Source organism: Bison bison, unplaced genomic scaffold, assembly GCF_000754665.1.
Source record: "Bison bison bison isolate TAMUID 2011002044 unplaced genomic scaffold, Bison_UMD1.0 scf7180017864089, whole genome shotgun sequence".
Lineage (NCBI taxonomy): Eukaryota > Metazoa > Chordata > Mammalia > Artiodactyla > Bovidae > Bison > Bison bison.
Window position 1 is genome coordinate 2,757,110 of NW_011494661.1, and position 27,481 is coordinate 2,784,590.

At 38.5% G+C, this 27,481-nt stretch overlaps 1 protein-coding gene across 3 annotated transcripts in view; it reads left to right on the forward strand.

Moving 5' to 3' along the window:
• The window catches only part of PTPRZ1 (protein tyrosine phosphatase, receptor-type, Z polypeptide 1), a 212,740-nt gene that overhangs the window by 59,377 nt on the left and 125,882 nt on the right, over positions 1-27,481 (forward strand). For all 3 annotated transcript variants that reach the window (XM_010838070.1, XM_010838071.1, XM_010838072.1), the window contains exon 2: positions 11,376-11,441. In XM_010838070.1, the coding sequence (XP_010836372.1) occupies positions 11,376-11,441 (66 nt within the window). The remainder of the gene's footprint in view (positions 1-11,375; positions 11,442-27,481) is intronic.

A 27,481-nucleotide genomic window follows, 5' to 3' on the forward strand; every position in this document is an offset into this window, starting at 1 on the left:
CTGCAGATGGTGACTGCAGCCATGAAATTAAAAGACGCTTACTCCTTGGAAGGAAAGTTATGACCAACATAGATAGCATATTGAAAAGCAGAGACATTACTTTGCCAACAAAGGTCCGTCTAGTCAAGGCTATGGTTTTTCCAGTGGTCATGTATGGATGTGAGAGTTGGACTGTGAAGAAGGCTGAGTGCCGAAGAATTGATGCTTTTGAACTGTGGTATTAGAGAAGACTCTTGAGAGTCCCTTGGACTGCAGAGAGATCCAACCAGTCCATTGTGAAGGAGATCAGCCCTGGGATTTCTTTGGAAGGAATGATGCTGAAGCTGAAACTCCAGTACTTTGGCCACTTCATTCGAAGAGTTGACTCATTGGAAAAGACCCTGATGTTGCGAGGGATTGAGGGCAGGAAGAGAAGGGGACAACAGAGGATGAAATGGCTGGATGGCATCACTGACCCGATGGACGTGAGTCTGAGTGAACTCCGGGAGTTGGTGATGGACAGGGAGGCCTGGCGTGCTGCAATTCATGGAGTTGCAAAGAGTCGGACATGACTGAGCGACTGAACTGAACTGAACTGAACACAAATATAATAACATATTTTGTAACGTGATTAATTCATTTTTCATATACATTTGCATACAGATTTTTGCATACTTTTAATATTAATATTATTTTTTGGAGTAGGAAATGGCAACTCACTCCAGAATTCTTACCCAGAGAATCCCCACGGACAGAGGAGCCTGGCGGGCTACAGTCCATGGGGGTCACAAAGAGTCGGACACAACTGAGCAACTAAGCACAATAGTTATCTTTCAGTTCAGTTCAGTTCAGTCGCTCAGTCGTGTCCGACTCTTTGTGACCTATGAACCACAGCACACCAGGCCTCCCTGTCCATCGCCAACTCCTGAAATCCACTCAAACCCATGTCCATCTAGTCAGTGATGCCACCCAACCATCTCATCCTCATCGTCCCCTTCTCCTCCTGCCCTCAATCTCTCCCAGCATCAGGGTCTTGTCAAATGAGTCAGCTCTTCGCATGAGGTGCCAAAGTATTGGAGTTTCAGCTTCAACATCAGTCCTTCCAATGAACACCCAGGACTAATACACATGTTATTTCTATCTCTGTTCTTGTTATCACTGTTTCATCAACAACTGAGTTTTTCTCTTATACTAGAATAAATTCACTGTTAGTTATGGAGGTAAAACAAAATAACTATAATTATTTTAGTACTGTACAATAATAATGAGCTTGTTCCATTTTAGTGTTTTATTGGTGTTCTAGAAGACTGATAGGAAAAAAAAAGAAAGAAAGAAAGTGAAAGTGAAGTCGCTCAGTCGTGTCCGACTCTTTGCGACCCCGTGGACTGTAGCCTACCAGGCTCCTCCATCCATGAAAAGTGGCACTTAATTTCCTGCTCAACACCCTTACTCTATCTGAAATATTTCAGTCCCTCTCCCCAAGTCTTTCCTCATCAAAATCTATACTCAAAAGCTTTAAGTTCAAACTAGCTTAATGGAAAATTTTATCACTCATGTTATTTAATCCTAAGGAATAAATTTTCCAAATCTAAATCAGCCTTTTATTTTAATATCAAAAAAATAGTGAATGCTTCAAGTGAACTATTATGGTGCTATAAAACCATATTTATTAACTTGAGACATGAATGATTATTATGTAGAAAAAGCAAGTAACTAAATAATGAAACAATGTAATTCAGTTAATGTAAAGTTATTATATTGCATAGCATAACATTTAAAAAACATATATAATGTACAAGATTGTAAATACTAGTTTATGGTGGAGATGGGATTACAGGTGATCTTTTAAATTAGTTTTGCTTAACTTTATTTTTAAAATTTATCTGAAATAGGTATTACTATATGATCAAGATAAAATTATTAACATGTTTTCAACAGAAAATGCTTCAACTTTATGAATATAGATAAATCACATTAGGTAAAACATATGTAAGTATAAGAAAATATCCTGGTGACTTTCCAAGACAAGCCTATGAATATTTTGAGTTTTCATTGAATAGGTTTGGTAGACATATTGCCAACATACAAACCCTCTCTGGAAGGTATACACAGTCCTCAGTGTCTAAGGAGCACTAAGATATAATTGCTCACCTCCAAACCCTTCCCTAGTCCTGTGAAAAATTTGTATTTAATTGGACATCTGACTACCAAAACAAACATATGGAGGAAATGGCTCCCTCTGTTTTTCACATTGTCCATTAAGTTCAATCTTTCCATCTCTTTTTACAATTTACCAGTGCCTCAGGGATCTGCTTTTTCATCTCTTTAACCTTATCATTAAATAAAGAAGTCATCTGTACTCTAATAACATATTTTTCCAGAATTCTTATCTTTAATAATATGGATTCGTGTGCCCTTCTATTTAGAGATAAGCTGCAGTTTAAGTTTTAAAATGGTAAAAAGTACTTAAATTTATTTATTTTCGCTTCAGTTCAGTTCAGTTGCTCAGTCGTGTCCGACTCTTTGCGACCCTGTGAATCGCAGCACACCAGGCCTCCCTGTCCATCACCAGCTTCCGGAGTTCATTCAGACTCACATCCATCGAGTCAGTGATGCCATCCAGCCATCTCATCCTCTCTTGTCCCCTTCTTCTCAGAGGCTAATTACAATATTGTATTGGTTTTGCCATACATCAACATGAATCTGCCACGGGCGTACAGAACATAGGCAAAACACTCTCCGACATACATCACAGCAGGATCCTCTATGACCCACCTCCCAGAATATTGGAAATAAAAGCAAAAATAAACAAATGGAATCTAATTAAAATTAAAAGCTTCTGCACAACAAAAGAAACTATAAGCAAGGTGAAAAGACAGCCTTTAGAATGGGAGAAAACAATAGCAAATGAAACAACTGACAAACCACTAATCTCAAAAATATAAAAGCAACTCCTACAGCTCAATTCTAGAAAAATAAACGACCCAATCAAAAAATGGGCCAAAGAACTAAATAGACATTTCTCCAAAGTAGACATACAGATGGCTAACAAACACATGAAAAGATGCTCAACATCACTCATTATCAGAGAAATGCAAATCAAAACCACAATGAGGTACCATTTTACGCCAGTCAGAATGGCTGCGATCCAAAAGTCTACAAGCAATAAATGCTGGAGAGGGTGTGGAGAAAAGGGAACCCTCTTATACTGTTGGTGGGAATGCAAACTAGTACAGCCACTATGGAGAACAGTGTGGAGATTCCTTAAAAAACTGGAAATAGAACTGCCATATGACCCAGCAATCCCACTGTTGGGCATATACACTGAGGAAACCAGAATTGAAGGAGATGCGTGTACCCCAGTGTTCATCACAGTACTGTTTATAGTAGCCAGGACATGGAAGCAACCTAGATGTCCATCAGCAGATGAATGGATAAAAAAGTACTTATATTTTTAAACCTCTGCAAAGGGGAGAAAACTAATGGTATTCTTTTTTCTAACCCTGGAAAACAGTCGGAATTGGAAGATAGGTGGTTTGGAGGAGGTTATTGCAGCAATGAAATTAAAAGACACTTATTCCTTGGAAGGAAAGTTATGACCAACCTAGATAGCATATTCAAAAGCAGAGACATTACTTTGTCAACAAAGGTCAATCTAGTCAAGGCTATGGTTTTTCCAGTGGTCATGTATGGATGTGAGAGTTGGACTGTGAAGAAAGCTGAGCACCAAAGAATTGATGCTGTTGAACTGTGGTGTTAGAGAAGACTCTTGAGAGTCCCTTGGACTGCAAGGAGATCCAACCAGTCCATCCTAAAGGAGTTCAGTCCTGGGTGTTCATTGGAAGGACTGATGTTGAAGCTGAAACTCCAATACTTTGGCCACCTGATGCGAAGAGTTGACTCACTGGAAAAGATCCTGATGTTTTGAAAGATTGAGGGCAGGAGGAGAAGGGGACGACAGAGGATGAGATGGTTGGATGGCATCATCGACTCGATGGACATGGGTTTGGGTGGACTCCAGGAGTTGGTGATGTACAGGGAGGCCTGGCGTGCTGCAGTTCATAGAGTTGCAAAGTCGGACACGACTTGAGCAACTGAACTGAACTGAATATATGTGTATTTTTTAAAGTTACATCTGTAGTAATTAACAGTAAGTGCCATGTTTGAACTATAAATATGCACTAAACAAGTTACCTGAATTTCCATAATTAATTAAATTATGTTTCACAAATGTCTTTGCATATATACTGGATACAAGTATATATTCCAGATAGGTAAAAATGGAGTATGTGAAAGTCATTCAGTTGTGTCAGACTCTTTGAGATCCCATGGACTATACAGTCCATGGAATTCTCCAGGTCAGAATACTGGAGTGGGTAGCCTTTCCCCTTCTTCAGGGGATCTTCCCAACCCAGGATCAAACCCAGGTCTCCTGCATTACAGATAGATTCTTTACTAGCTGAGCCACAGGGAAGCCCTAAAAAAATGTGCTAACACAATTCAAAAGCAAACTAATAGTCAACATTGAATGACAGGAAAATATCCGGGTCAAGCCTGCCATGTATGGTATTATGATTTTATAGACTCTGTGGTGTACTCACGATATAGCAGATTTAATTTTGCTTGGAAAGTTTGCCTTGGTTGACTCATCAAGGTTTTGGTTTAGATCACTTGAGTCATAAACTCAGCTTCCTTTACAAACAAAGGTATTGACAGTAGAATATCTAAAGGAATAAAAGACTTCTGTAGCCAGATGATGTGTTCACAGCTGATTTTCTCCTTAAAGGAACTCATTTCTGATTTTACATTTTTTCTTCTCTGAGAGGGGACTGCTCTTCTTTTGTTTTGAGTAATTGATGGTTATGACTACCATAACCATCAATCTTTATTATCATTGGTACGTCAGCCTTATTCGTATCTGTCAATCACTCTGATAATCCTAGTCTGTTTACGGGCTTTTCCAGGTTCTTCTTCAAGTGGTCAGTAGCCACTGACCTGTTTTCTTCTACTGCCCTCTACCTCTTTCACTTCAGTTAGAAATATTTGTTCATTTTTGTGCTTGTTTAATATTTTTATTTAAAGTATACTCAATATACAAAATATATTGAACACTTTCCAGTATGTCTTTCCTGTTTTGAAAGGAATTCTAGATAAGAGGAGAGTATAGGATGAAATAAAAAAGTGAAAATTGATGCGACTTTTGTATCATGGTGAGTGTCACCAAAAATAAGTCCCTAGGGACCTATACAGCCCCCACCCCCACCCCCACATAGGATAGCCCAGCTGGCTGCCCAAATCCCTGGTTTGCCACTTCTTGGTGCCCAATGCCCTTCCTCTATATGATCCATTTTGGTCCCTGTCCCAAGTCTTTCCTCATCAAAGTCTATACTCAAAAGCTTTAAAGATTCATCTCTAAATTCTATTCCTTCTTTTCTACCTTTCCAGATTTCTCCCATCAACTGACTTCCTTTTCCCCCTCCTCTGAAGTTCCTTAGTGATATTTTACAATTATCATTTACCTTGGAAAAGTCTACTTTGAGAAATCCAGTTTCAGAATCCCAGTCTTCAGATTTTTATCTGTGGCTGTTTTCTACCTGAAGTTTCTTTTTCTGCTTATGTGTTACTAAGTCGCTTCAGTCATGTTCAACTCTTTGAGACCATATGGACTGTAGCCTGCCAGGCTTCCCCTTCCATGGGAATCTCCAGGGGAGAATACTGGAGTGGGTTGCCATGCCCTCCTCCAGGAGACCTTCTCAACCCAGGGATCGAACCCGGGTCTCTAACGTCCCCTGCATTGGCAGGGGGGTTCTTTACCATTAGCACCACCTGGGAAGTCTTTTTCTGTGGACCACTCTATTTCTTCTGTCATACATTTAGCCTCTTAATAGCATTGTGTGTGTGTGTGTGTGTGTGTGTGTGTGTGTGTGTGTTGTCAGAGCATGGCTGCTAGATTATATCGTAGAATGCAGGTGATGAATTGTTGATCAGCATAAAGCAGAGACTTTCTTTAGCCATTCAGGGCAAAATCAGAGGGATTTATATAGTTCAAAATACTTGTAGTGATATTTTATTTTTTTGTAGTGATATTTTAATACAAAATGAGCACCTTGAGTTTTTCTTTGTTTAAAAAAATAAGCAAAAAATGCTGAATTTATATACATCTTCCTTCTAGTTGTTATCAAAACTTTGATTTCCATTATGTGGATCTAAAGAAAAGTAAAGGAATATGTGGCATATAAATGTTTGCAAAATATGTAAATGCTCACAATAAGTATAAGCTTGAATAGATTGAAGCAGTGACATTTAAAGTTACCTAAAAGCCTGGAGAATCCCAGGGATGGGGGAGCCTGGTGGGCTGCCGTCTATGGGGTCACACAGAGTCAGACACGACTGAAGCGACTTAGCAGTAGCAGCAGCAGCAAAATAGTATAAACCAAATTTCTCTCAATTTTGGTAGCCCCTTCATGAAGAATAATTTTTCAGGACAAAGTTTAGTTACCTTTTAAAAAGGTTTACTAATGTTTATGTTCTTACTCTGCATCATGTGTACCAATCATTCTTGAAATTTATTTCTTAGTTTTATCCCTACAAAACACTCACACCAAAGCAGACGGAGCAAATACTTTTAAACAGAAAGAAACAAAATATACAAGCTAAAGAAGCTAAAACCCACAGAAACAAAAAGCAATTCTATATTTCATTATTTTAATTGATTTTAAAATATGTAAGCACTTTGATAGACTCTACTTTATATAGGATTTACTGGTTTTCAACGTATACAATGCAACAAAAAAAAGTGAACCTAGATTCTTTTTTTCTTGTTCATTGGAGCTATCACATCTCATCTATCAGACCTCTAAGTAGAATTTTAAAAGTGGGGTACTCTCTCACGCCCAAGGACCATGTAATTAGCATATGAATGTGTAACGGATTGTTTGAAGTAACAATTAAGGGAACAATACATAAAGGAACTGAAGAGAGCTACCAACACCTGGGAATCTTGTATTAAAAAAAGCTTTCTTAACATAAGTAATTAAAAACCAAGGACAAATGCTGATTGTGTAGCAGTAAAGCCCTCCAAGGAAAGCTAAAATCTGCTGATATTTTGCTGCCGTCCTTCAGCCTGAATCATTAAAACAAGAGCTTACTGTTTTTTTTTTTTTTTCCATGGAATACTTGTTAATTATAGGTTCTACATGGCCTTTGGTCTTCTAAAATCACCAAAATGCATTTATATGTCAAAAATGTCTTTACATTTAAAAAAATATTTTTATTCAAAACATAAATGATGAGAATAAATCTTTTCCCTATGGGCAGGGCAAAGTTTCAGAGGAAAATTCCAAGTGATGGCCAGGTCAGGTCAGATATATGGTCAATTCTCTTTATTTGCCCAAATAATTCCTACTGGGAAATTCAACCCCAGTAAATTTTTTTTGTTTTGTTTTGTTTCTCTTGAAGAGGTTCCTACTCAGGCAGAGAACTTAAGAGAATAACCAGTAACTCCAGATTGTTAGGAACCCTTGATATTGGGGAAGACTTAGTGAGTAGGAGGCAGGAGCCATGGATTATTGTTTCCATTTTTTTCACTTTTTGCCTGTACAAACCACTTAAATTTCCATTGAAAAGATTTGTCTTATCTCTAAAATAGGAATTTTTGTAGGCTGTTAAATTCTGAATCAAATGACCTTTGAGGTCCTCACATCTAGTTGTGTGTATTCCTTGATCATGAAAAAACACTTGTCCCCAGAATTTAACCTTAAATGACTACCCTTTTATGGACAATTCTAAAAAATGTGTTATGAGCCTAATGTTTAATTTTTAAATAGAAAAGCAAATATATGCATGAACATTCAAAGCAGTATTTTTCACAATAGCCCCAAAGAGGATACAACACAAGTATCCAACAGTTGATGAATGGATAAATAGAAAGTGGCACAGCCAACATCAAAACAAAAATTGCGGCATACAAAATGAAACAGGCAAAGAAAACTGTATTCAAGGCAATTGCAGTAGGGCGAGAAGGCAGACCCGAATCTAAACTCAACTCTGATGAGGCTGAAAAGGTAAGGTGTTTTGAGAGCTAGGTTGATCCCAGTGTAAATGTAATTCAGGACATTGGAGAAAGTCATCGGCCATCTGCATTTGCTAGTTGGCTCCACCCAAAAGAAAAATAAGCCTATATCATTATGGCAGAGGTAGTTTTTACAACTTGGAGCAAGACACCTCAATGGAAGTTAGGCTGCTACCCTCCCACAGAAGGTGGGAGATAAGGGTGCTTATTTCCTTTGATAGTTGCTTTTCAGAGAGATGTTTTCCTTAGTTTTGATAAGTACAGTCCTAGTTGTAGAACGGCATATGGGCTATTAAAAAAATGTACTTCTCAAAGTAACAAAGAAAGAATGTATAAATGAAATGCTGGAAGAAATAGGAGGTCAGAAACATAGAGCTAGGATGTAGCCTGTCCAAAGTTTAGTCAAGCTGAGGGGAGCTTTAAGGCCGTCTTGGACACCGAACAATGGAATACTATTAGACAATAAAAAGGAATGAAGTATTACACTGCAGTATTTAAAGTGGATAACCAATAATGGCCTACTGTACAGCACATGCACCTGTCCTCAGTGTTATATGGCAGCCTGGATGGGAGGGAAGTTTGGGGAGAATGGATACGTGTATGTGCCTGCATATGTGTTCACTCATGTCTGACTTTTTGCGCCCCATGGACTGGGGCCTGCCAGGCTCCTCTGTCCTTGGAGTTTTCCAGGCAAGAAATACTGGAGTGCGTTGCCATTTCCTACTCCAGGGGATCTTTCTGACCCAGGGATCGAACCCATGTCTCTTGTATCTTCTGCATTGGCAATTAGATTTCTTTATCAGCTGAGCCACCAGAGAAACCCAGATACATGAATGAAAAGAGAAAGTGTTAGTCACTCAATCGTGTCCAACTCTTTGCGACTCCATGGACTGTCACCCACCAGGCTCTTCTGTTCATGGAATTCTCCACGCAAGAATACTGGAGTGGATTGCCATTTCCTTCTCCAGGTGATATTCACCTGAAACTGTCACAACATTGTTAATCAACTATACTCCAATACAAAATAAAAAGTTTAAAAAAAGGAATGAAGGACTCATATATTCTACAACATGGATAAACCTTGAAAACATTAATTTGCTAAGTTAAAGAAGCCAGCCATAAAAAGCCATGTATTACATGATTATGTATTTAGAAATATCTGGAATATCCAAATCTATAAATTAATGGAGGTTGAGGTGGGGTTGGGGGTGGCAGCTAAAGGTATGAGGTTTCTTTTGGGGGATAATAAAGATGCTTTAAAATTTTCTGTAGTGATGATTGTATAACTCTGAGTATAGTAAGTGCCATTAAGTTGTACACTTTCCTGGGTGAATTGTAAGGTGTGTAAATCATATTTCAATAAAACCGTTATCAAAACAAATGTTTGTTGAAATGTGCTACATGGTCAATAGAATATTTATGGGTAGAGAAATTTTTAAAACAATTTTTTTTGCTTTCTCCAAGGTAGGTTTTGGTTTTCAATAATCTATGGATTCAGAATGTGTATTTCTGTAAGATAGCCTGCTTTTAAGTTTTTGTAAAATTTTAGTATGTATTGATGTGTTCTTATTGGTGTGTTCTGCTAATCAGATTGTGTATAACATGGAATCGAAGAAAAATAATTTCTGAAACGTGCTTGAGATATTTGCCTCCCTTAAATTGGGAACTGTCAAAAAAGAAAAAAAAATCTGTGTAAAGAGAATAAGAGGAAATAAGAGTCTCTCTTCAAAACTGATGAGAAATATATATAATATGTATGCATATCTGCAGTATGGTATAAATAAATCCTTGTATTCAAATGAAAACCATATGGACAGAACCCCAATTTATGAATATGTAATGTTCCACATGTTCATTTGTAAACTAGTTATTTGCAGCCTTTTCTTTTTTTTGGTCATGCCATGTGACTTACAGGATCTCAGTTCCCCAACCAGGGACTGAACTCACCATGGCAGTGAAAGCCCGGAATTCTAACCACCAGGCAACCAGGAAATTCCTGTAGCCTTTTCTACAGAAACAGTTTTGTCAACACTGATCAGCTTCCAAACTTAGCTCACAAAGATGTATTTTGCTCACAATGTAGCTGAAATGGCATAGTAGTGTTAAGACAGGCTGGAATAAAGGGACAATAGCACGAAGAGGAGAATGGATCATAACGTCCCCGTTTCTTGGGTACAGGCATGACTCCAGGCAAAATTCTGAACTATATAGAGTGAGCCTTTGGCTTCCATCCATTTTCCTTTCTGTAGCCCTTGCCCCGTGTTCAAGAACTAGAGCTTCTCTCTCTAGGTCATGAAAAGTCCACTATTTTATGATGCCCCAAGCTTCCCACTGGATTATCGCCCTCAGGCATCACTGTTCCTCTAAGAGACAAATTCACTTACACTGTCTAACACAAGCTTTGTCCCAGCCAACACGCGCGCACACACACACACACACTGAAATTTCCATTTCTTCAAGACTATTAATTTTGTTGTGCCTTAGAAGTAAATTTTGAAAACATGGTAACCTCTGGATCTCCTAGAAGCATTTACAGATACAACTTGAGTTGTAACTTGAAAAGTATCACTGCTGCTGCTAAGTCACGTCAGTCGTGTTCGACTCTGTGTGACCCCATAGATGGCGGCCCACCAGGCTCCAGTCCCTGGGATTCTCCAGGCAAGCATACTGGAGTGGGTTGCCATTTCCTCCTCCAGTGCATAAAAGTGAAAAGTGAAAGTGAAGTTGCTCAGTCCTGTCCAACTCTTCGTGACCCCATGGACTGTAGCCTACCAGGCTCCTCCGTCCATGGGATTTCCCAAGCAAGAGTACTGGAGTGGGTTGCCATTACCTTCTCCGACCATTCTATCTTGCTGCTGCTGCTGCTGCTAAGTCGCTTCAGTCATGTCCAACTCTGTTCAATCCCATAGACGGCAGCCCACCAGGCTCTGCTGTCCCTGGGATTCTCTAGTTAGTAGGATTTCGCGTATTCCATCGACGGAATGGTAGGAAAAATCTAAAGATAGAATAGGCTGTCCTTTCTGACCCTAGTCACTCTATGAGATGAAATCCTCTAGGTTGCTCATGCTTTTCACAGAATACCTTCTTTGTCTCTGCCTGAACTTCAGCAGTTTTAACATGTGCCCTGCTAAAAGTTACACTAATTTCCAGAACAGGGATGGTGGAGTCTATAGTGGTGGCAGTTGAAATTGTGAAGGTGACATAGAAAAGAATAATCGAGGACCGTTATTGTATGAATGGTGCTTTGGGCTTCTTATGTTTTTTAGAATTTGTACATATACATTTTTCTACACATTGATCAATTGGTTTTTTTTCTTGGTTGTAGATTGGATTTATGGATACTACAGACAACAGAGAAAACTTGTTGAAGAGATTGGCTGGTCCTATACAGGTAAATATATTAGAATATAATGAAATTCAATGAAAATTATCATTGTTTTTTGTATCTGCTCTTATATGTAAAAGAAAATTTTGTAGCTCCACACATCATTTTAACTTAGCTATATGGGAATGCAGTTAATCACTAAAAATATATCATATGCAAAATGATTTCTAGTGAATTTCCATTAACAAATTGGCAGAATAGAGTATATTGATCTCAGACAGAGCTAGATTTGAATCTCAGATCCACACTAGCTACATCTCCTTGGGAAAAGTATGTACCCTAACTGAGTCTCAGTTTTCTCATCTGTGAAATGGAAGAGTTTTCTGAACATTAAATGGAGTTGACACAGTGCCTCCTTGTAAATAGAAAATTCTCAATAAACTTTATCAGCTATACTTGTTATGATCACAGTTGTTGTTATGATTAATATTAACAAATAATGATGGTAGTCTTGCCTTCAAAAGGAGTTTCCTTCTGAATTAGCGTGCTGAGTTAATTGGAATCAGGGTTAAATGTGATTTTGTGTGATTACTGGACATGAGTTAGAGCATCATTAATAGCTGATGTTGGCTTAAAATAGTTCCATCAGAAATGATGATCAAAAACCTTAGGAAAGACGAGAAGCTCTAGGCCTGATTGGATGAGCTTGGGTGGACTCTAGAGGGAACATAACATGCCTGATAACCATCTGAGATACAGTTCAATGGTAGAATTGGGTACTCATTAGAGAGAAGATTGGGTTAATAAATTGGAATCAAATTAAAAGACCTTTAACATGAATCTAGCCAATCTGTTTTATAGATGAAAGAGAGCAGCGCCATGAATTTTGTAGTGAGGCATGCATTTTCTTTTTTTAATTCTTACTTTAAAAGTAGAAATTTAAAAAAAAATTCATTCAAATACAAAGAAGAATATAAAAGCACTGTTTACTCCCTCCAGGTATATCCACTAGAAAATTTGGTGTATTCTTTTCAGGACAGTTTTTATTATATTATGTTTATATTATATTATGTGTATATGCGTCTTACCTAGAGTTTTGCATCCAATTTATTCTAGTAATTATTTTTGAGCATTGCCTTATTTTAGTGATAATCCCTATTGATCCTGGTACTTAGTGTCTGCCTAACAGTCTATAGGATAAATGTTTCATTTTTAATATTTGGATATTCAGGCTGTTATAAACAGTGATAAATAGATGAATAGAAATGGTTTATATTTTTATCATTTTTATTAAAGAATCCTTGATATACCATTACTGAATAGAAAAAAATAAATGCTTTCAGAATTCTAGATACACATGACCTAGCTGGCCTCTAGAGAGCATGTATGTGCTTATGTATAAGTAAGTGACCACCCCACTGAATAAACCAGGATTTAAAGACTGTCATTTTGAAAATCTTCACTAATCTGATATGCTTAAAAAATGACATTTTAATTTTAATTTGTTCTGTTTGATTACTCTTGAAGTCAGGATTTTAATTTTTATTAGCTATTTATATCACCTTTTGGATGGAATGAGTTAAATTAGAACATAGAATAATCAAGATATATATTAAAGCAGGAAAAATTGAACAAATTAAGGCATGTCTAGCTTGTGACTTCTGTGCAGATGGGTGTGTGGTAGTTCTATATGACATTATATAGAAAGACTTGCCTTTAATTTACCCATTTATAATTATGACCTATATATAAGGACATTCTTTTTATTATTAATTTTTTAATCTTGAGAAATACATAACAATGATTCTCCATAACTCTGTGCCATTTTTAATTATTTAAATTTATTATTTTGTAAAGTTTTGTTTATGTTTTGCTATTATATATCCAAGGTAATGAACATCCTCGAATTCTATTTCCTTGAGCAATTGTTTTTTCAGAAAAAATAGACTTCAACAAAGAGAGAGTTGTTGGATCAAATTGCCAAGTGTTTTTAATATTGATATAATGGTCAAATTTTAGAAAATTGTTTTTCCCCACATTTTTATCCATTTCCTCACATTTTTACTCACACTTGTTTTAAAAATCTGGTCAACTTGATTGACAAAAAGTAAAATCCGATTTTTAATTTGCTTTTTTTCTAATTATTTAATTTGTTGTTCAGAAACTAGCAACAAGAAATTAAAGTGTCTGACTCATTGCAGCCCATGCACTGAAGCACACCAGGCTTCCCTGTCCTTCACTATCTCCGTGAATTTGCTTAAACTTGTGTCCATTGAGTCAATGATACCATCGAACCATCTCATCCTCTGTCAACCCCTTCTCCTCCTGCCCTCAATCTTTCCCAGCATCAGGGTCTTTTCCAGTGAATTGGCTCATCACATCACTGGCCAAAGTATTGGAGCTTCAGCTTCAGCATCAGTCCTTCCAGTGAATATTCAGGGTTGATTTCCTTTTGGATTAACTGGAATTGATGCTTTCAGATTGTGGTGCTGAGGAAGACTCTTGAGAGTCTCTTGGTCAACAAGGAGATCAAAGCAGTCAATTACTTAATTTCTTAAATTACCCCCAGTAACAGGGTTTAGGTTAGGGTTTTGGGAGGACGAATGGTAAATAAATACTGCCTGCGTAATGGTTAATTGAATAAGAATGGTAGACCTGAGTAACTGGTATTAAAAAAAAAGGACAATCCATTTATTTAACTTAGTTTCACTTTTGTTTTCAGTAAAAGGGTGTGTTATATTCTTTTTTAATAAATTTCTGTCTTAGTTTCTCTGGATTTGATTCCAGGTCCTGCTTACAGTTTCAGATGAGGACATTTTACAGCTGCTTAGCTCAAGCTGAGTGCAGATTGAGTATTTCGTCTGAATTCATAGAATGTCAAAAAGAAAACAAATTAAAAAAAGCCTTTATCCAAATGAACACTTCTCTCCCAAGCAAATTATACCCAAGTCAAAAATTTTAAATATGGATTATTCAATGTTAAATATATTATCTCTTTTTATTTTTAATATAATAATGCTTGGTAGTATTTTCAATTTCTATACTTATTATCCCACCTGGAAAATGAAAAACTATGTGTGATAACTATAAAATTTCAGGATAAATTAGTTTTAAGAGTCTTAAATTTAATTGATGAACAGCTGAAGTAAATTGATTTTGACCACACTTAGTCCTAGTTTTGTTCATAATAGCTTATCTTATTGAGCTGTTAGACTGTCTTCAATCTTGGAAGAAAAGACTTGCCCTTGAATGTATATATAGAATTCTATTCATAAAAGTTACTAAGAGCATCATAACATCTGCCTGTAAGAGAGCTCATTGCTTTACCATAAGCTGTTTAAAAATGTCACATGGTACATCAAACATGATTTAAATAGAATCACTTAAGCTAAGGTTGTTTCAGAAATATTATACAACTGCAATATGTGGAGAAACAATAAAAATCCATGCTGGCTGTCAGATGGATAGAGAAACAGTGGAAGAGGAGGAGAAGAGATTACTCTTTCAGTTGTGTTTTTTTTAGCATAGACTATAAACAACTTTTCTATTCAGGATATATCCTATAATTATGCTGAGAAATGGCAGGGTTGGTAAATACAGTGAACAGTCCCATTTTTAAAGTTATTACGAGAAGGTGAGCAAAGTTTATCACTCTGCAATGAAAGAGCGAGTAGTAAATCTGAGAACATTGGCACTAAAATCCAGTTCTTTCCTTAGTAACTTCATTTCATGTAAGGATTTCAGAAAATGAATGTCCTTCTTTCTATTAATGATAAATTTTCTCTTAACAATGTCTATACAAAGACAATTCAATGAAGAAAGAAAAACTAAGTCATTTGGTCTTTTTTTTAATATATATCATGAACATGTAGCCCACAATGATCACGAGATTAAAATCTTCCCTCTGAGTTGTTAGACCTTATCACCTTAAGCAATGAGATCATCAGAAATGAATGGACTTCCATTGCTTATTTCTTAGAAGTGATCACTATTGAAATGATTTCCTGGATTTAAAAATACATATATTCAGATGTTTCTTTTCACCATATTTTAAGAACAGCTTGAAACTGGAAATTGTGTATTGATATATTTTCAAGTGTTCTTAAACCCAGAGAACTTTAAAGTTTTAGTTAAGGGGTTGCATTGGCAAAACAAGATTGCATTAGACCACACAGGAGTCACTACTGGACACCTGACTGAACACCTCAGAAGGAGGGAACCTCTGAATGCCAAACTGATTCTGCTTCCTCAAATAGAATATCCTGTCTAAATAGTATTTCCAACAAATATATAGACTAGAAGATACTACTTATGGAAAACAAAGGAACCATAATATAAGGTTGTGTATTGTGTGGTTTGGTGTTTGGCATTTATTTTTGGACATAGTTGGGTTTAGTAATTTTGCTTCTCTTAACCTAGGAGAAATAGGTAACTCAGAAAGAAAATTTAAATCTGTATTGAATAATGACTGATTTTTGACTCATTTGGTCATCTCTTTACATCTGGAATCTGAAAATTCTTTTAACATATGATGCTTTCCTCTGAATCATCGCTCCTTATCTTAGACTATTCATTTCTCATTTCCAACTTAAGAATGAAAAGGCACGTTCTAGAACTCTGTGTATAGAGTTGCCTCATTTTTGTAAGATATTATATATTTATATGACGTAGAAGAGAAACCTGGAAGGTTATACACCACCCTGTTGGCAGCGGTTTACCCCTGAAGAATGGGACTGTGGAGGGCCGCTCGAGGCAGGAGATCTTCACCTCTTACTGTATGCTATTGTATCATGCTCATTTTTTTAAACACGTATATTCTAGCAAAAGGTTTTCAACACGCTTCTGTTAGTTTTAGCTAAGAAGGGCAAGGCAGTTGGATAATGAGCCCAGCTTTGCATTTTCACCAGTCAGGACGTAGGGACTGTGCTGAGCTGAGGTGTGAGGCTGCCACAGATATCTAATCAGAGCATGAGGACTTCCTGGTCACCCCTAACATTCAGACTGGCCAGCTTTCAATTTTCTTTCAGTAAATAATTTTTAATAACACTCTGCCTAATTGTGCATGAATCAAATCACTTTGTGAAATCTCTTTGAACAATTACACTACAGATTGAACAGATCCAATCACTTGGACAGATCCAAGTGATCATTAGTTGGCAGTATGGCACCCCACTCCAGTACTCTTGCCTGGAAAATCCAATGGACGGAGGAGCCTGGAAGGCTGCAGTCCATGGGGTCACTGAGGGTTGGACACGACTGAGCAACTTCACTTTCACTTTTCACTTTCATGCATTGGAGAAGGAAATGGCAACCCACTCCAGTGTTCTTGCCTGGAGAATCCCAGGGACGGGGAAGCCTGGTGGGCTGCCGTCTATGGGGTCACACAGAATTGGACACGACTGAAGTGACTTAGTAGTAGTAACTTGAGCCCAAACAGATTAAACAAATTAAACAAATTTGGGTGTATTTGATAATCTCACAAGAGGATTAGAGGGAGTTGACTTGCTTAATTGTATATTGTAGACAGGTATTTCCTATCATCTATACATCTTTAAAAAGTTTAGCTAAGATGTATGTTTCTTATGGTAAATGGGATGAGTAGAGCATGCTTCATGAGAGGCTGAATAGGGTTCATTAAATAATCTAAAACTCAGAATTTATTTACCTGCAGATTATCACTTTAGGATTGAAAAAATAAAGGTGTAGCTGCAGAATAACATTACAATTAAATAATTAGACGAGATCGGGCTCGTTCAGGGTGGTATGGCCATAGACAATTAAATAATCATTGTTAAATATATCTAAGAATAAAACAATATGCCAGCAGTATTCCCCTGTGAGTAAGATGAAAATTGCATAGATTCTCTAGGCCAGCCTTGTAATTATCCCTGCTGACTCTATTTGGTAGTCTTGAATGGATTGGGCAAGTTCCTTAGTAGCTCAAGATGAGAACATCTGGCTATTTCTCCTTCTGTTTGCACTCATACGTGTGGGCTTAGTGTCTGGGTTGACCGTTCCCCTTTCCTTTTTTTGACCCATAGTCATTCTCTGTGTTCTTTACTCTGAAATTTCCTTTTTTATAAAATGCATCTTCCAGCAAAAAAAAAAAAAAGAATATTGCATGTTAATTAAAACAATTTAAGATCAGTCCACAGTTTTTGTTATCACACAAATGTCGTTTAAATGTTTTCAACTTTTAGGCAAAATATTATGCAATTATTTTAAGTTGACCTTTGTCACCTTCCTATTTTATGAAGCAGTAAAGGCTGAGTACAAGGCTTAGTTTCCTGTTTTCTGTATGGTAACTCTGATTCTTTAAATTCAGGGTTTTCAAAGAGCAGAGAGAGAAATATGTAAGTAACTCATTTTGTTTAACATCAAGATTCCTTTATTTATTTATTTTTGGTTGCACTGGGTCTTCGTTGCTGTGCGTGGGCTTTCTCTAGTTGCGGCCGGAGGGGACCACTCTCTAGCTGCAGTGCTCGGGCTTCTAGTTGCGGTGGCTTCCCTTGTTGTGGGGCACAGCCTGTAGGCGCGCAAGCTTCAGCAGATGTAAGGCCCAGAATCGGTAGTTGCGGCTTGCAGGCTCTAGAGTGAGGTTTCAGTAGTTATGGTGCAGGGGCTTTAGTTGGTCCGTTGCATGTGGAATCTTCCCTGACCGGGGGTCGAACTCATGTCGCCAGTGTTGGCGGGCAGATTCGTATCCACTGTACCGACAAGAAAGTCGTGACATTCAGAAAGATTTCTTACTAAGTGAAGCAGAGAATTATAAAAGCTATTTTGAATATATTCAGATATGTTTAGGACTGATTTTTTTCCCCTTTATCCAGTGAATGTATATATATATATCTATGTGGCTACCTCTCTATCCTGCTGCCTCTTAATACCAGGTCTCTTTTTTTAACTCTGTGGTGTGTTTTGTTCAGCTAAGAGATGCCTTGACTGAGCCAGAGGTAGAACTTTTCTTGGCTGGAGTGCAGAGGATCTTAGAGGTTCTTTGTGGCTTCTGGCAAACCAGCTTCCAAACTGCAGGGAGCTTCTTAACTATCATAGAATATTCTCGGACACTTGAAAGCTGTCTAGATTTCTTCCTCAAACAGTATGTGCCCGGGTTCCATGGAGAGGGAAGCGAACTTGAATGGTTTTGACAGGTAGATTCAGAGGAGTAGCTGATAACCTAGAGAGGTGGACCTGTTGGAAGCCAGAACTGAGAGAAGCAGTCAGGCGCCCCGGGAGATAATTACCGTGACTGAGGAAGAAGCCTGGCAGCAGAGGCTGAGTGCAGAGTAGAGGCTGGCATCAGCCAGTCCAGCTTCCCTGTGATGCTCTCAGCTGTTTTCGGGGCTTCTCCCCACCTAGAGATCCCCTCCCTATCAAATGCCTGCAGGCACTGTCCTGGAAACAGAGAGCCCAAGCAAGCTCCACGTTGGGCTCCTTCTCAAAAAGCCTGAAGTGAGACCACCCTGGGAGTCCCCAGACAGACTCACATGAAGCAGCTGAAGAGCAGGCATCCAGTCCAGTCCAGCCCCTGCCCATAGCCCAGGAGGCAACTGACAGGCTCTTGTCTAGGAAGGAGCAGCAACCTTCGACTTAAAATCCGATTCTTGTCCACCTGAGCTAAACCTTTTCCCTTAGAAGATACTACCTAGTTGTCTAATAACAGAGTGAATTTTGATAACAAAATTTTGAGAAAGAGGAGACCATATCTGGCCTGAGGAAACTGAGTGTGATAAGATGATAGGTACCTTTCTGATCATTTCTCTGCTCCTGTCATTTCTCCCAATGACCAAAGCAATGAAGTATAGAGCTCTGAGCCATTATCTTGATTAGTATCAAGAGTAATGATCTGGTATATGTTTTCCCCCCAAAATGAAAATCGCTTCATTTATTTCTCATTGTAAAAACAACGCATGTTCATTTAAGAAAAATTATATATATATATATATACACACACATACATACTGGGAGTTGGTGAGGGACAGGGAGGCCTGGCGTGCTGCAGTTCATGGGGTCGCAAAGAGTCGGACACGACTGAGCGACTGATCTGATCTGATCATATATATAAAAGTGTGGTAGGTGTGGGTTTCCTTTGTGGCTCAGCTGGTAAAGAATCTGCCTGCAGTGCAGGAGACCTGGGTTGAATTTCTGGGTTGGAGAGATCTCCTGGAGAAGGAAAAGGCTACCCACTCCAGTATTCTGGCCTGGAGAATTCCATGGACTATATAGTCCATGGAGTCGCAAAGAGTCAGACACAACTGAGTGACTTTCACTTCGCTATTTATAGACTTAGTTATGTGTAAATACATAAATGTATTTATGTTTGTGAATATATGTATGTATTTATAAGCATAATATAAATGTATGTATAAATATTTACCTACAGATACATTTATGTAAATATATTAAATATAGAAAACAAATTTATGTACAATGTGTATGTATAATAGCTGAAATTTATAGAAAATGGCTATAAATCTTAATTGGAAAACAAGAAAAGCTGTATTTTAGAGCCCTTTGCCATTTGGAAATTCAAACAATAGCAGAACCACCCAGAATCAGCGTCAAAGCACATTCAAAACTTGGCACATTCCAAACTGGATTATTTCTAAACAACTAATGGCTAGTCTAGCTTTTTCACATGGGTATTTTCTTTCATATTTCATTAGCATTTCTAGGAAATAAGAGCTCCTTGCAGCACTTTTTTCATAAAAAACATATAGTTTTTCTTTTCTAAAAACCTCAAACTTGCACCCATACCTATAGTGCCCCATGTATCCTGAAGGAGATTCTTAGGTTCAGTTAATCTGTGTTAAAATGTGAAGGAGTTGACTTCTTATTGATTGCTCAACTTGCCTTCTACCTGGATGTTATCATATATATTCCTTTGTCAAGGAATATCATACATATTCCTTGACAAAGGGAAATTTCAAGTTTTGAGAGCATTCATTTAATGAAATCATACTTACTGGGTGCATAACATGAGCCAGACACTGTGTCATCTTCCAGGGTGTATTGAAAAATGGAAGCAGTCACAATTGTGACAATTATGGTGATTACCAAGTGTGATAAATGCCCCAGTGGTAGACTGTGCTGACCCAGGTCTGTAGCTCCTACATACCTTAAGGGGTTCACGGGAAGCTCCTTTACACTGAAATAAAACATAAGTAGGAGCTAACTAAACCAACACATGTGAAAGATTATTGCATGCAAACAGAGTGGCCGTGTTAACCTATGGGCAAGAGAGAAATTGCTATGCTTCCAGCCTCTCTAGTATGCTTCTTCCCTGGATAGAAAAATAGGAATGTGATGAGAACATTCTTCAGTTCAGTTCAGTGGCTTGGTTGTGTCCAATTCTTTGAGACCCCATGGACTTCAGCATGCCAGCCTTCCCTGTCCATCACCCACTCCCGAAGCTTGCTCACACTCATGTCAGTCAAGTCTGTCTTGCCATCCAACCATCTCATCCTCCGTCATCCCCTTTTGCTTTCAGTCTTTCCCACTATCAGGGTCTTTTCCAATGAGTCAGTTCTTCCCATCAGGTGGCAAAACTTCAGCTTCGGCATCAGTCCTTCCAATGAGTATTCAGGACTGACTTCCTTTGGGATTGACTGGTTGGATCTCCTTGCAGTTCAAGGGACCCTTTGGAGTCTTCTCCAACACCACAGTTCAAAAGCATCAATTCTTCGGCACTCAGCTTTTTTTATAGTCCAACTCTCATATCCATACATGGCTACTGGAAAAACCATAGCTTTGACTAGACAGACCTTTGTTGGCAAAGTAATGTCTCTGCTTTTGAATATGCTGTCTAGGTTGGTCATAGCTTTCCTTCCAAGGAGTAAGCATCTTTTAATTGCATGGCTGTAGTCCCATCTGCAGTGATTTTGGAGCCCAGAAAAATAAAGTCAGCCAATGTTTCCTCATCTATTTGCCATGAAGTGATGGGACAAGGTGCCATGATCATAGTTTTCTGAATGTTGAGTTTTAAGCCAACATTTTCACTCTCATCTTTCACTTTCATCAAGAGGCTCTTTAGTTCTTCTTCACTTTCTGCCATAAGGATGGTGTCATCTGCATATCTGAGGTTACTGATATTTCTCTTGGCAATCTTGATTCCACTTTGTGCTTCATACAGTCCAACATTTCTCATGATGCAATCTACATAAGTTAAATAAGCAGAGTGACAATATACAGCCTTGACGTACTCCTTTTCCTATTTGGAACCAGTCTGTTGTTCCATGTCCAGTTCTAACTGTTACTTCCTACCTGCATACAGATTTCTCAGGAGGCAGGTCAGGTGGTCTGGTATTCCCATCTCTTTCAGAATTTTCCACAGTTTATTGTGATCCACACAAAGGCTATGGCATAGTCAGTAAAGCAGAAACAGATTGGAACTCTCTTGCTTTTTCAATGATCCAGTGGATGTAGGCAATTTGATGTCTGGTTCCTCTGCCTTTTCTAAAACCAGCTTGAACATCTGGAAGTTCACGGTTCACGTATTGTTGAAGCCTGGCTTGAAGAATTTTGAGCATTACTTTACTAGCGTGTGAGATGAATGCAATTGTGTGGTAGTTTGAGCATTCTTTGGCATTGCCTTTCTTAGGGATTGGAATGAAAACTGACCTTTTCCAGTCCTGTGGCCACTGCTGAGTTTTCCAAATTTGCTGACTTATTGACTGCAGCACTTTCGCAGCATCATCTTTCAGTATTTGAAATGGCTCAACTGGAATTCCATCACCTCCACTAGCTTTGTTCATAGTGATGCTTCCTAAGGCCCATTTGACTTCACATTCCAGGATATCTCACTCTAGGCGAGTGATCACACCACCGTGATTATCTGGGTCATAAAGATATTTTTATATAGTTCTTTTGTGTATTCTTGCCATCTCTTCTTAATATTGTCAGCTTCTTTTAGGTGCATACCATTTCTGTCCTCTATCGAGCCCATCTTTGCATGAAATGTTCCCTTGGTATCTCTACTTTTCTTGAAGAGATCTCTAGTCTTTCCCATTCTATTGTTTTCCTCTATTTCTTTGCATTGATCACTGAGGAGGGCTGTCTTATCTCTCCTTGATATTCTTTGGAACTCTGCATTCAAATGGGTATATCTTTTCTTTTCTCCTTTACTTTTGGCATCTTTTCTTTTCACAGCTATTTGTAAGGCCTCTTCAGACAACCATTTTGCTTTTTTGCATTTCTTCTTCTTGGGGATGGTCTTCATCGCGTCTCCTGTACAATGTCATGAATCTCCATCCATAGTTCACCAGTCAATCTGTCTATCAGATCTAGTCCCTTAAATCTGTTTCTCACTTCCACTGTATAATTGTTAGGGATTTGATTTAGATCATACTTGAATGTTCTAGTGGTTTTCCCTACTTTCTTAAATTTAAGTCTAAATTTGGCAATAAGGAGTTCATGATCTAAGCCACAGTCAGCTCCCAGTGTTGTTTTTACTGACTGTATAGAGCTTCTCCATCTTTGGCTACAAAGAATATAATCAATCTGATTTTGGTGTTGGCCATCTGATGATGTCCATGTGTAAGTCTTCTGTTGTATTGTTGGAAGAGGGTGTTTGCTATGACCAATGCGTTCTCTTCGCAAAACTCTATTAGCCTTTGCCCTGCTTCATTCCGTATTCCAAGGCCAAATTCACCTGTTGCCCCAGGTGTTTCTTGACTTGCTGCTTTTGCATTCCAGTCCACCATAATGAAAAGGACATCTTTTTTGGGTGTTAATTCTAGAAAGCCTTATAGGTCTTCATAGAACTGTTCAACTTCAGCTTCTTCAGCATTACTGGTCAGGGCATAGACTTGGATTACCGTGATATTGAATAGTTTGCCTTGGAGACGAACAGAGATCATTCTGTCATTTTTGAGATTGTATCCAAGTACTGCATTTTGGACTCTTGTTGACTATGATGGCTGCTCCATTTCTTCTAAGGGATTCCTGCCCACAGTAGTGGATATAATGGTCGTCTGAGTTAAATTTACCCATTCCAGTCCATTTTAGTTCACTGATTCCTAAAATGTCGACATTCACTCTTGCCATCTCCTGTTTGATCACTTAACAATTTGCCTTGGTTCGTGAACTTAGCGTTCCAGGTTCCTATGCAATATTGCTCTTTACAGCATCGGACTTTGCTTCCATCACCAGTCACATCCACAACTGGGTGTTGTTTTTGCTTTGGCTCTTTCTCTTCCTTCTTTCTGGAGTTATTTCTCCACTGATCTCCAGTAGCATATTGGGCACCTACCAACCTGGGGATTTCATCTTTCAGTGTCCTATCTTTTTGCCTTTTCATACTGTTCATGTGGTTCTCAAGCCAGGAATACTGAAGTGGTTTGCCATTCCCTTCTCCAGTGACCACATTTTGTCAGAACTCTCCACCATGACCCGTCCGTCTTGGATGGCCCTACATGGCATGGCTCATAGTTTCATTGAGTTACACAAGGCTGTGGTGCATGTGATTAGATTGTTTAGTTTTCTGTGATGGTGGTTTTCAGTGTGTCTGCCCTTGGATGGAGAAGGATAAGAGGCTTATGAAAGCTTTCTGATGGGATACACTGACTGAGGGGGATACTGGGTCTTGTTCTGATGGGTGGGGCCATGCTCAATAAATCTTTAATCCCGTTTTCTGTTGATGGGTGGAGCTGTTTTCCTTCCCTGCTGTTTACCTGGGGCCAAACTCTGGTGGAGGTAATGAACATAATGGTGACCTCCCTCAAAAGATCCAAGGCATGTACTGCTACAGTTTGTGCCCCCAACCCTGCAGCAGGCCACCACTGACCCATGCCTTTGCCGGAGACTCCCGGACACCCACAGGCAAGTCTCCTGTGGGGTCACTGTTCCTTTCTCCTGGGTTCTTGTGCACATGGTTCTGTTGTGTCCTCCAAGACTCTCAGTCCTATATAAGTTCTGGAAGCTCTATAGTGGGGTTAATGGCGACCTTCTCCAAGAGGACTTAATCCATACCCACACCAAGAGCCCCGTCCCTGCGGCAGACCACTGCCAACCCGTACCTCCACAGGAGATGCTCAATCACAGTTCTATCTCATTCTCTGTGGGGTCCCTGGGTCCTGGTGCACACAAGGTTTGTTTGAGCCCTCTGAGCTTCTCTGGCGGGAATGGGGTTTGATTCTAAACGCAAATTTGCCCCTCCTACAGTCTTGCTGGGGCTTCTCCTTTGTCCTTGGACATGGGATATCTGCTCACAGTCACTCCAGTGCCTACTGGGGTTTTTCTGACTTTGGCCGTGGGGTATCTCCACCTGGCAGGTTCAGCAAAGCTCAGCCTCTACTCCTGACCTGGGACGTGGGGTAGTGGCACCTGGTATGTCCCTGCAATTTATTTCTGGCATGAGTGAATAAAGCTGGGATGTGATAGTGTTTTCATTTTACAAGATGAAGTCACCTGCTCAGATTTAAAAACTGAGCAAAGACTGGAAACTTGAACCTGGGGCTTGACTCCCAGTGCTCTTCTTGAGACTCCTTATGGCCACATCTGAGTCTTGTGTTTCAGTGATGTGGATAACAACACAGAGCTGTTAGATCTCTTAATTATCATGTAAATATTTTTTAAAATGCTGATTCCAAAGCCAGTGTGTTTGATATGGTCCTTTTTTTTTTTTTTTTTTTTTTTTTTTTTTTTTTTTGCTTTATGCATGTATCTTTTAAAATAATGTATTAAGAGCAATCTCTTCTGAAAAGTGAAATTGTGGGGGCCTTTTATTTTCATCTCTGCTTGTCCATATCTTCCAGCCGGTCTACACTAAACATATATTTATTTTATAGCCGAGTTGGGGAAAGGGGGCTTAAAACGTCTAATTAATATAGTATAGAATAAATTTATTTAAATTAATTTTTTTTAATTCTGTGTGTGATGAATGAGTTGTTTTGCATCACAGAAAGTCTTCTGCTTCATTGTCTGTCCTCATTTCATATAATGATCTAATAGTTTATGTGTCTGAGAGCCTTGTATCTGGATCTCTTCCTACTTGACTGAAGCAGAACTTCTTTACTGATCAGTAAAGTCGGAAATACTGTGTTAATCATTAATATCCTTAAAAAGCAGGTAATAAATTTAGTATGGAAATGTATACGATGCTCCTAGAAGGATAGGCATATCACGGTCCACTTGGATTTTACCCAAACTTGATCTAACCAGGATTCCAGGGAGGGCACTTAAAATCTCACACAATTGGATTTTTTTTCTCTGCTGTAGTGCAGTGTATTCACTTTGCATTCGTTTCACAGTCAGGATCATTATCCTAGCTCAGTGAGAATCAATTTCTCATAGTTGATTGTCTGAATCACTGCCAACTCAGTCACATTTTCTACATCATTTACCAGAAAGTATAGTTTTTTAAAACATCAGAACAATTTATGCAGGTAACCTGTAGCCTCACTCTGCCCTCAGAATGTGCTTCAGAGCAGTCACCCGCTCCTGGAGCTCAAATGCTTCTGCAGATTGATCGACAGTGTTGCTGGCCTGTAGATCAAAGGATCCCCCATTCCACTTCCCCATTTTCTAAGTGAGCTTCTATAGACATGAAAGAGTTCATTCTGTGTTGCGAGGAGAATGGTTCTTTAGAGTGCAGTGTCTATTGTTTCCTTTAGAAGAATAATTACATTTTTAGTTTCTGTGGATGTAGTGAGGAAAGCCAGTATGGGACATGTGTATGGGACTCTGGAGTAGATTTGAGGAGAAAATTCTGTGACTTTTAATTATTATCCTTTACCCTGCATGTGTGCGTGTTTTGGTAAATTATAATAACTGTTCTACTACTTTCATTTATGGTGATGAGGTTGCTTTTTTTATGCTTCAACACAAGAAAGAAGATTTGATTTAAAGTCTAAGTCATATTGACATGTTTTTATCCCATCAACATTTTTTAAAAGTAAATTGAGTGGAAAATTAAGTTTGGGCACATGATATAAATTCCACTAATGCGTCTGACCTTTGTTTAATCATTTATGAGTTATCACTGCAAGATGTTTATATAGATTAGATACCACAGAGATCTAAGGAACCGTATTTATCTGATCCTAATTAATATTTGACATTAAATAGTCTCATCACCTTCCAGTTTCCTAATGCTAAGCAATTAAATAGCAAGGAGCTGTTGGTCAGATAAGTATTAAACTTTGTCAATTTTATATATATATGTATACACACACACACAAGTTTCTCACCATATTTGGTCTGTGTTAGAATAGATTACAAGACATGTTGAAATTCACACATCTTAGGACTGTATGTTATAGGTTATTGCTAACATTATCCGTTTAATAGTGTTAAGATTCTTGCTAAATTATCACAAATAGTTGTATATCATATGGTTGCTCATAGTATATGAAGATCCATCAACTAAAAATAACTTTTTGTGACAACGTGAAAGTTCTCCCTATTTAAATAACAAGACCCAGACATCCTGGAATGTTAAGTCAAGTGGGCCTTAGAAAGCATCACTAAGAACAAAGCTAGTGGAGGTCATGGAATTCCAGTTGAGCTATTTCAAATCCTGAAATCCTGTGAAAGTGCTGCACTCAATATGCCAGCAAATTTGGAAAACTCAGCAGTGGCCACAGGACTGGAAAAGGTCAGTTTTCATTCCAATCCCTAAGAAAGGCAATGCCAAAGAATACTCAAACTACCACACAATTGCATTCATCTCACACGCTAGTAAGTAATGCTCAAAATTCTCCAAGCCAGGCTTCAGCAATATGTGAACTGTGAACTTCCTGATGTTCAAGCTGGTTTTAGAAAAGGCAGAGGAACCAGAGATCAAATTGCCAACATCCGCTGGATCATGGAAAAAGCAAGAAAGTTCTAGAAAAGCATCTATTTCTGCTTTATTGACTAAAAGCCTTTGACTGTGTGGATCACAATAAACTGTGGAAAATTCTGAAAGAGATGGGAATACCAGACCACCTGATCTCCCTCTTGAGAAATTTGTATGCAGGTTAGGAAGCAACAGTTAGAACTGGAACAACAGACTGGTTCCAAACAGGAAAAGGAGTTCGTCAAGGCTGTATATTGTCACCCTGTTTATTTAACTTCTATGCAAAGTACATCATGAGAAACGCTGGACTGGAAGAAACACAAGCTGG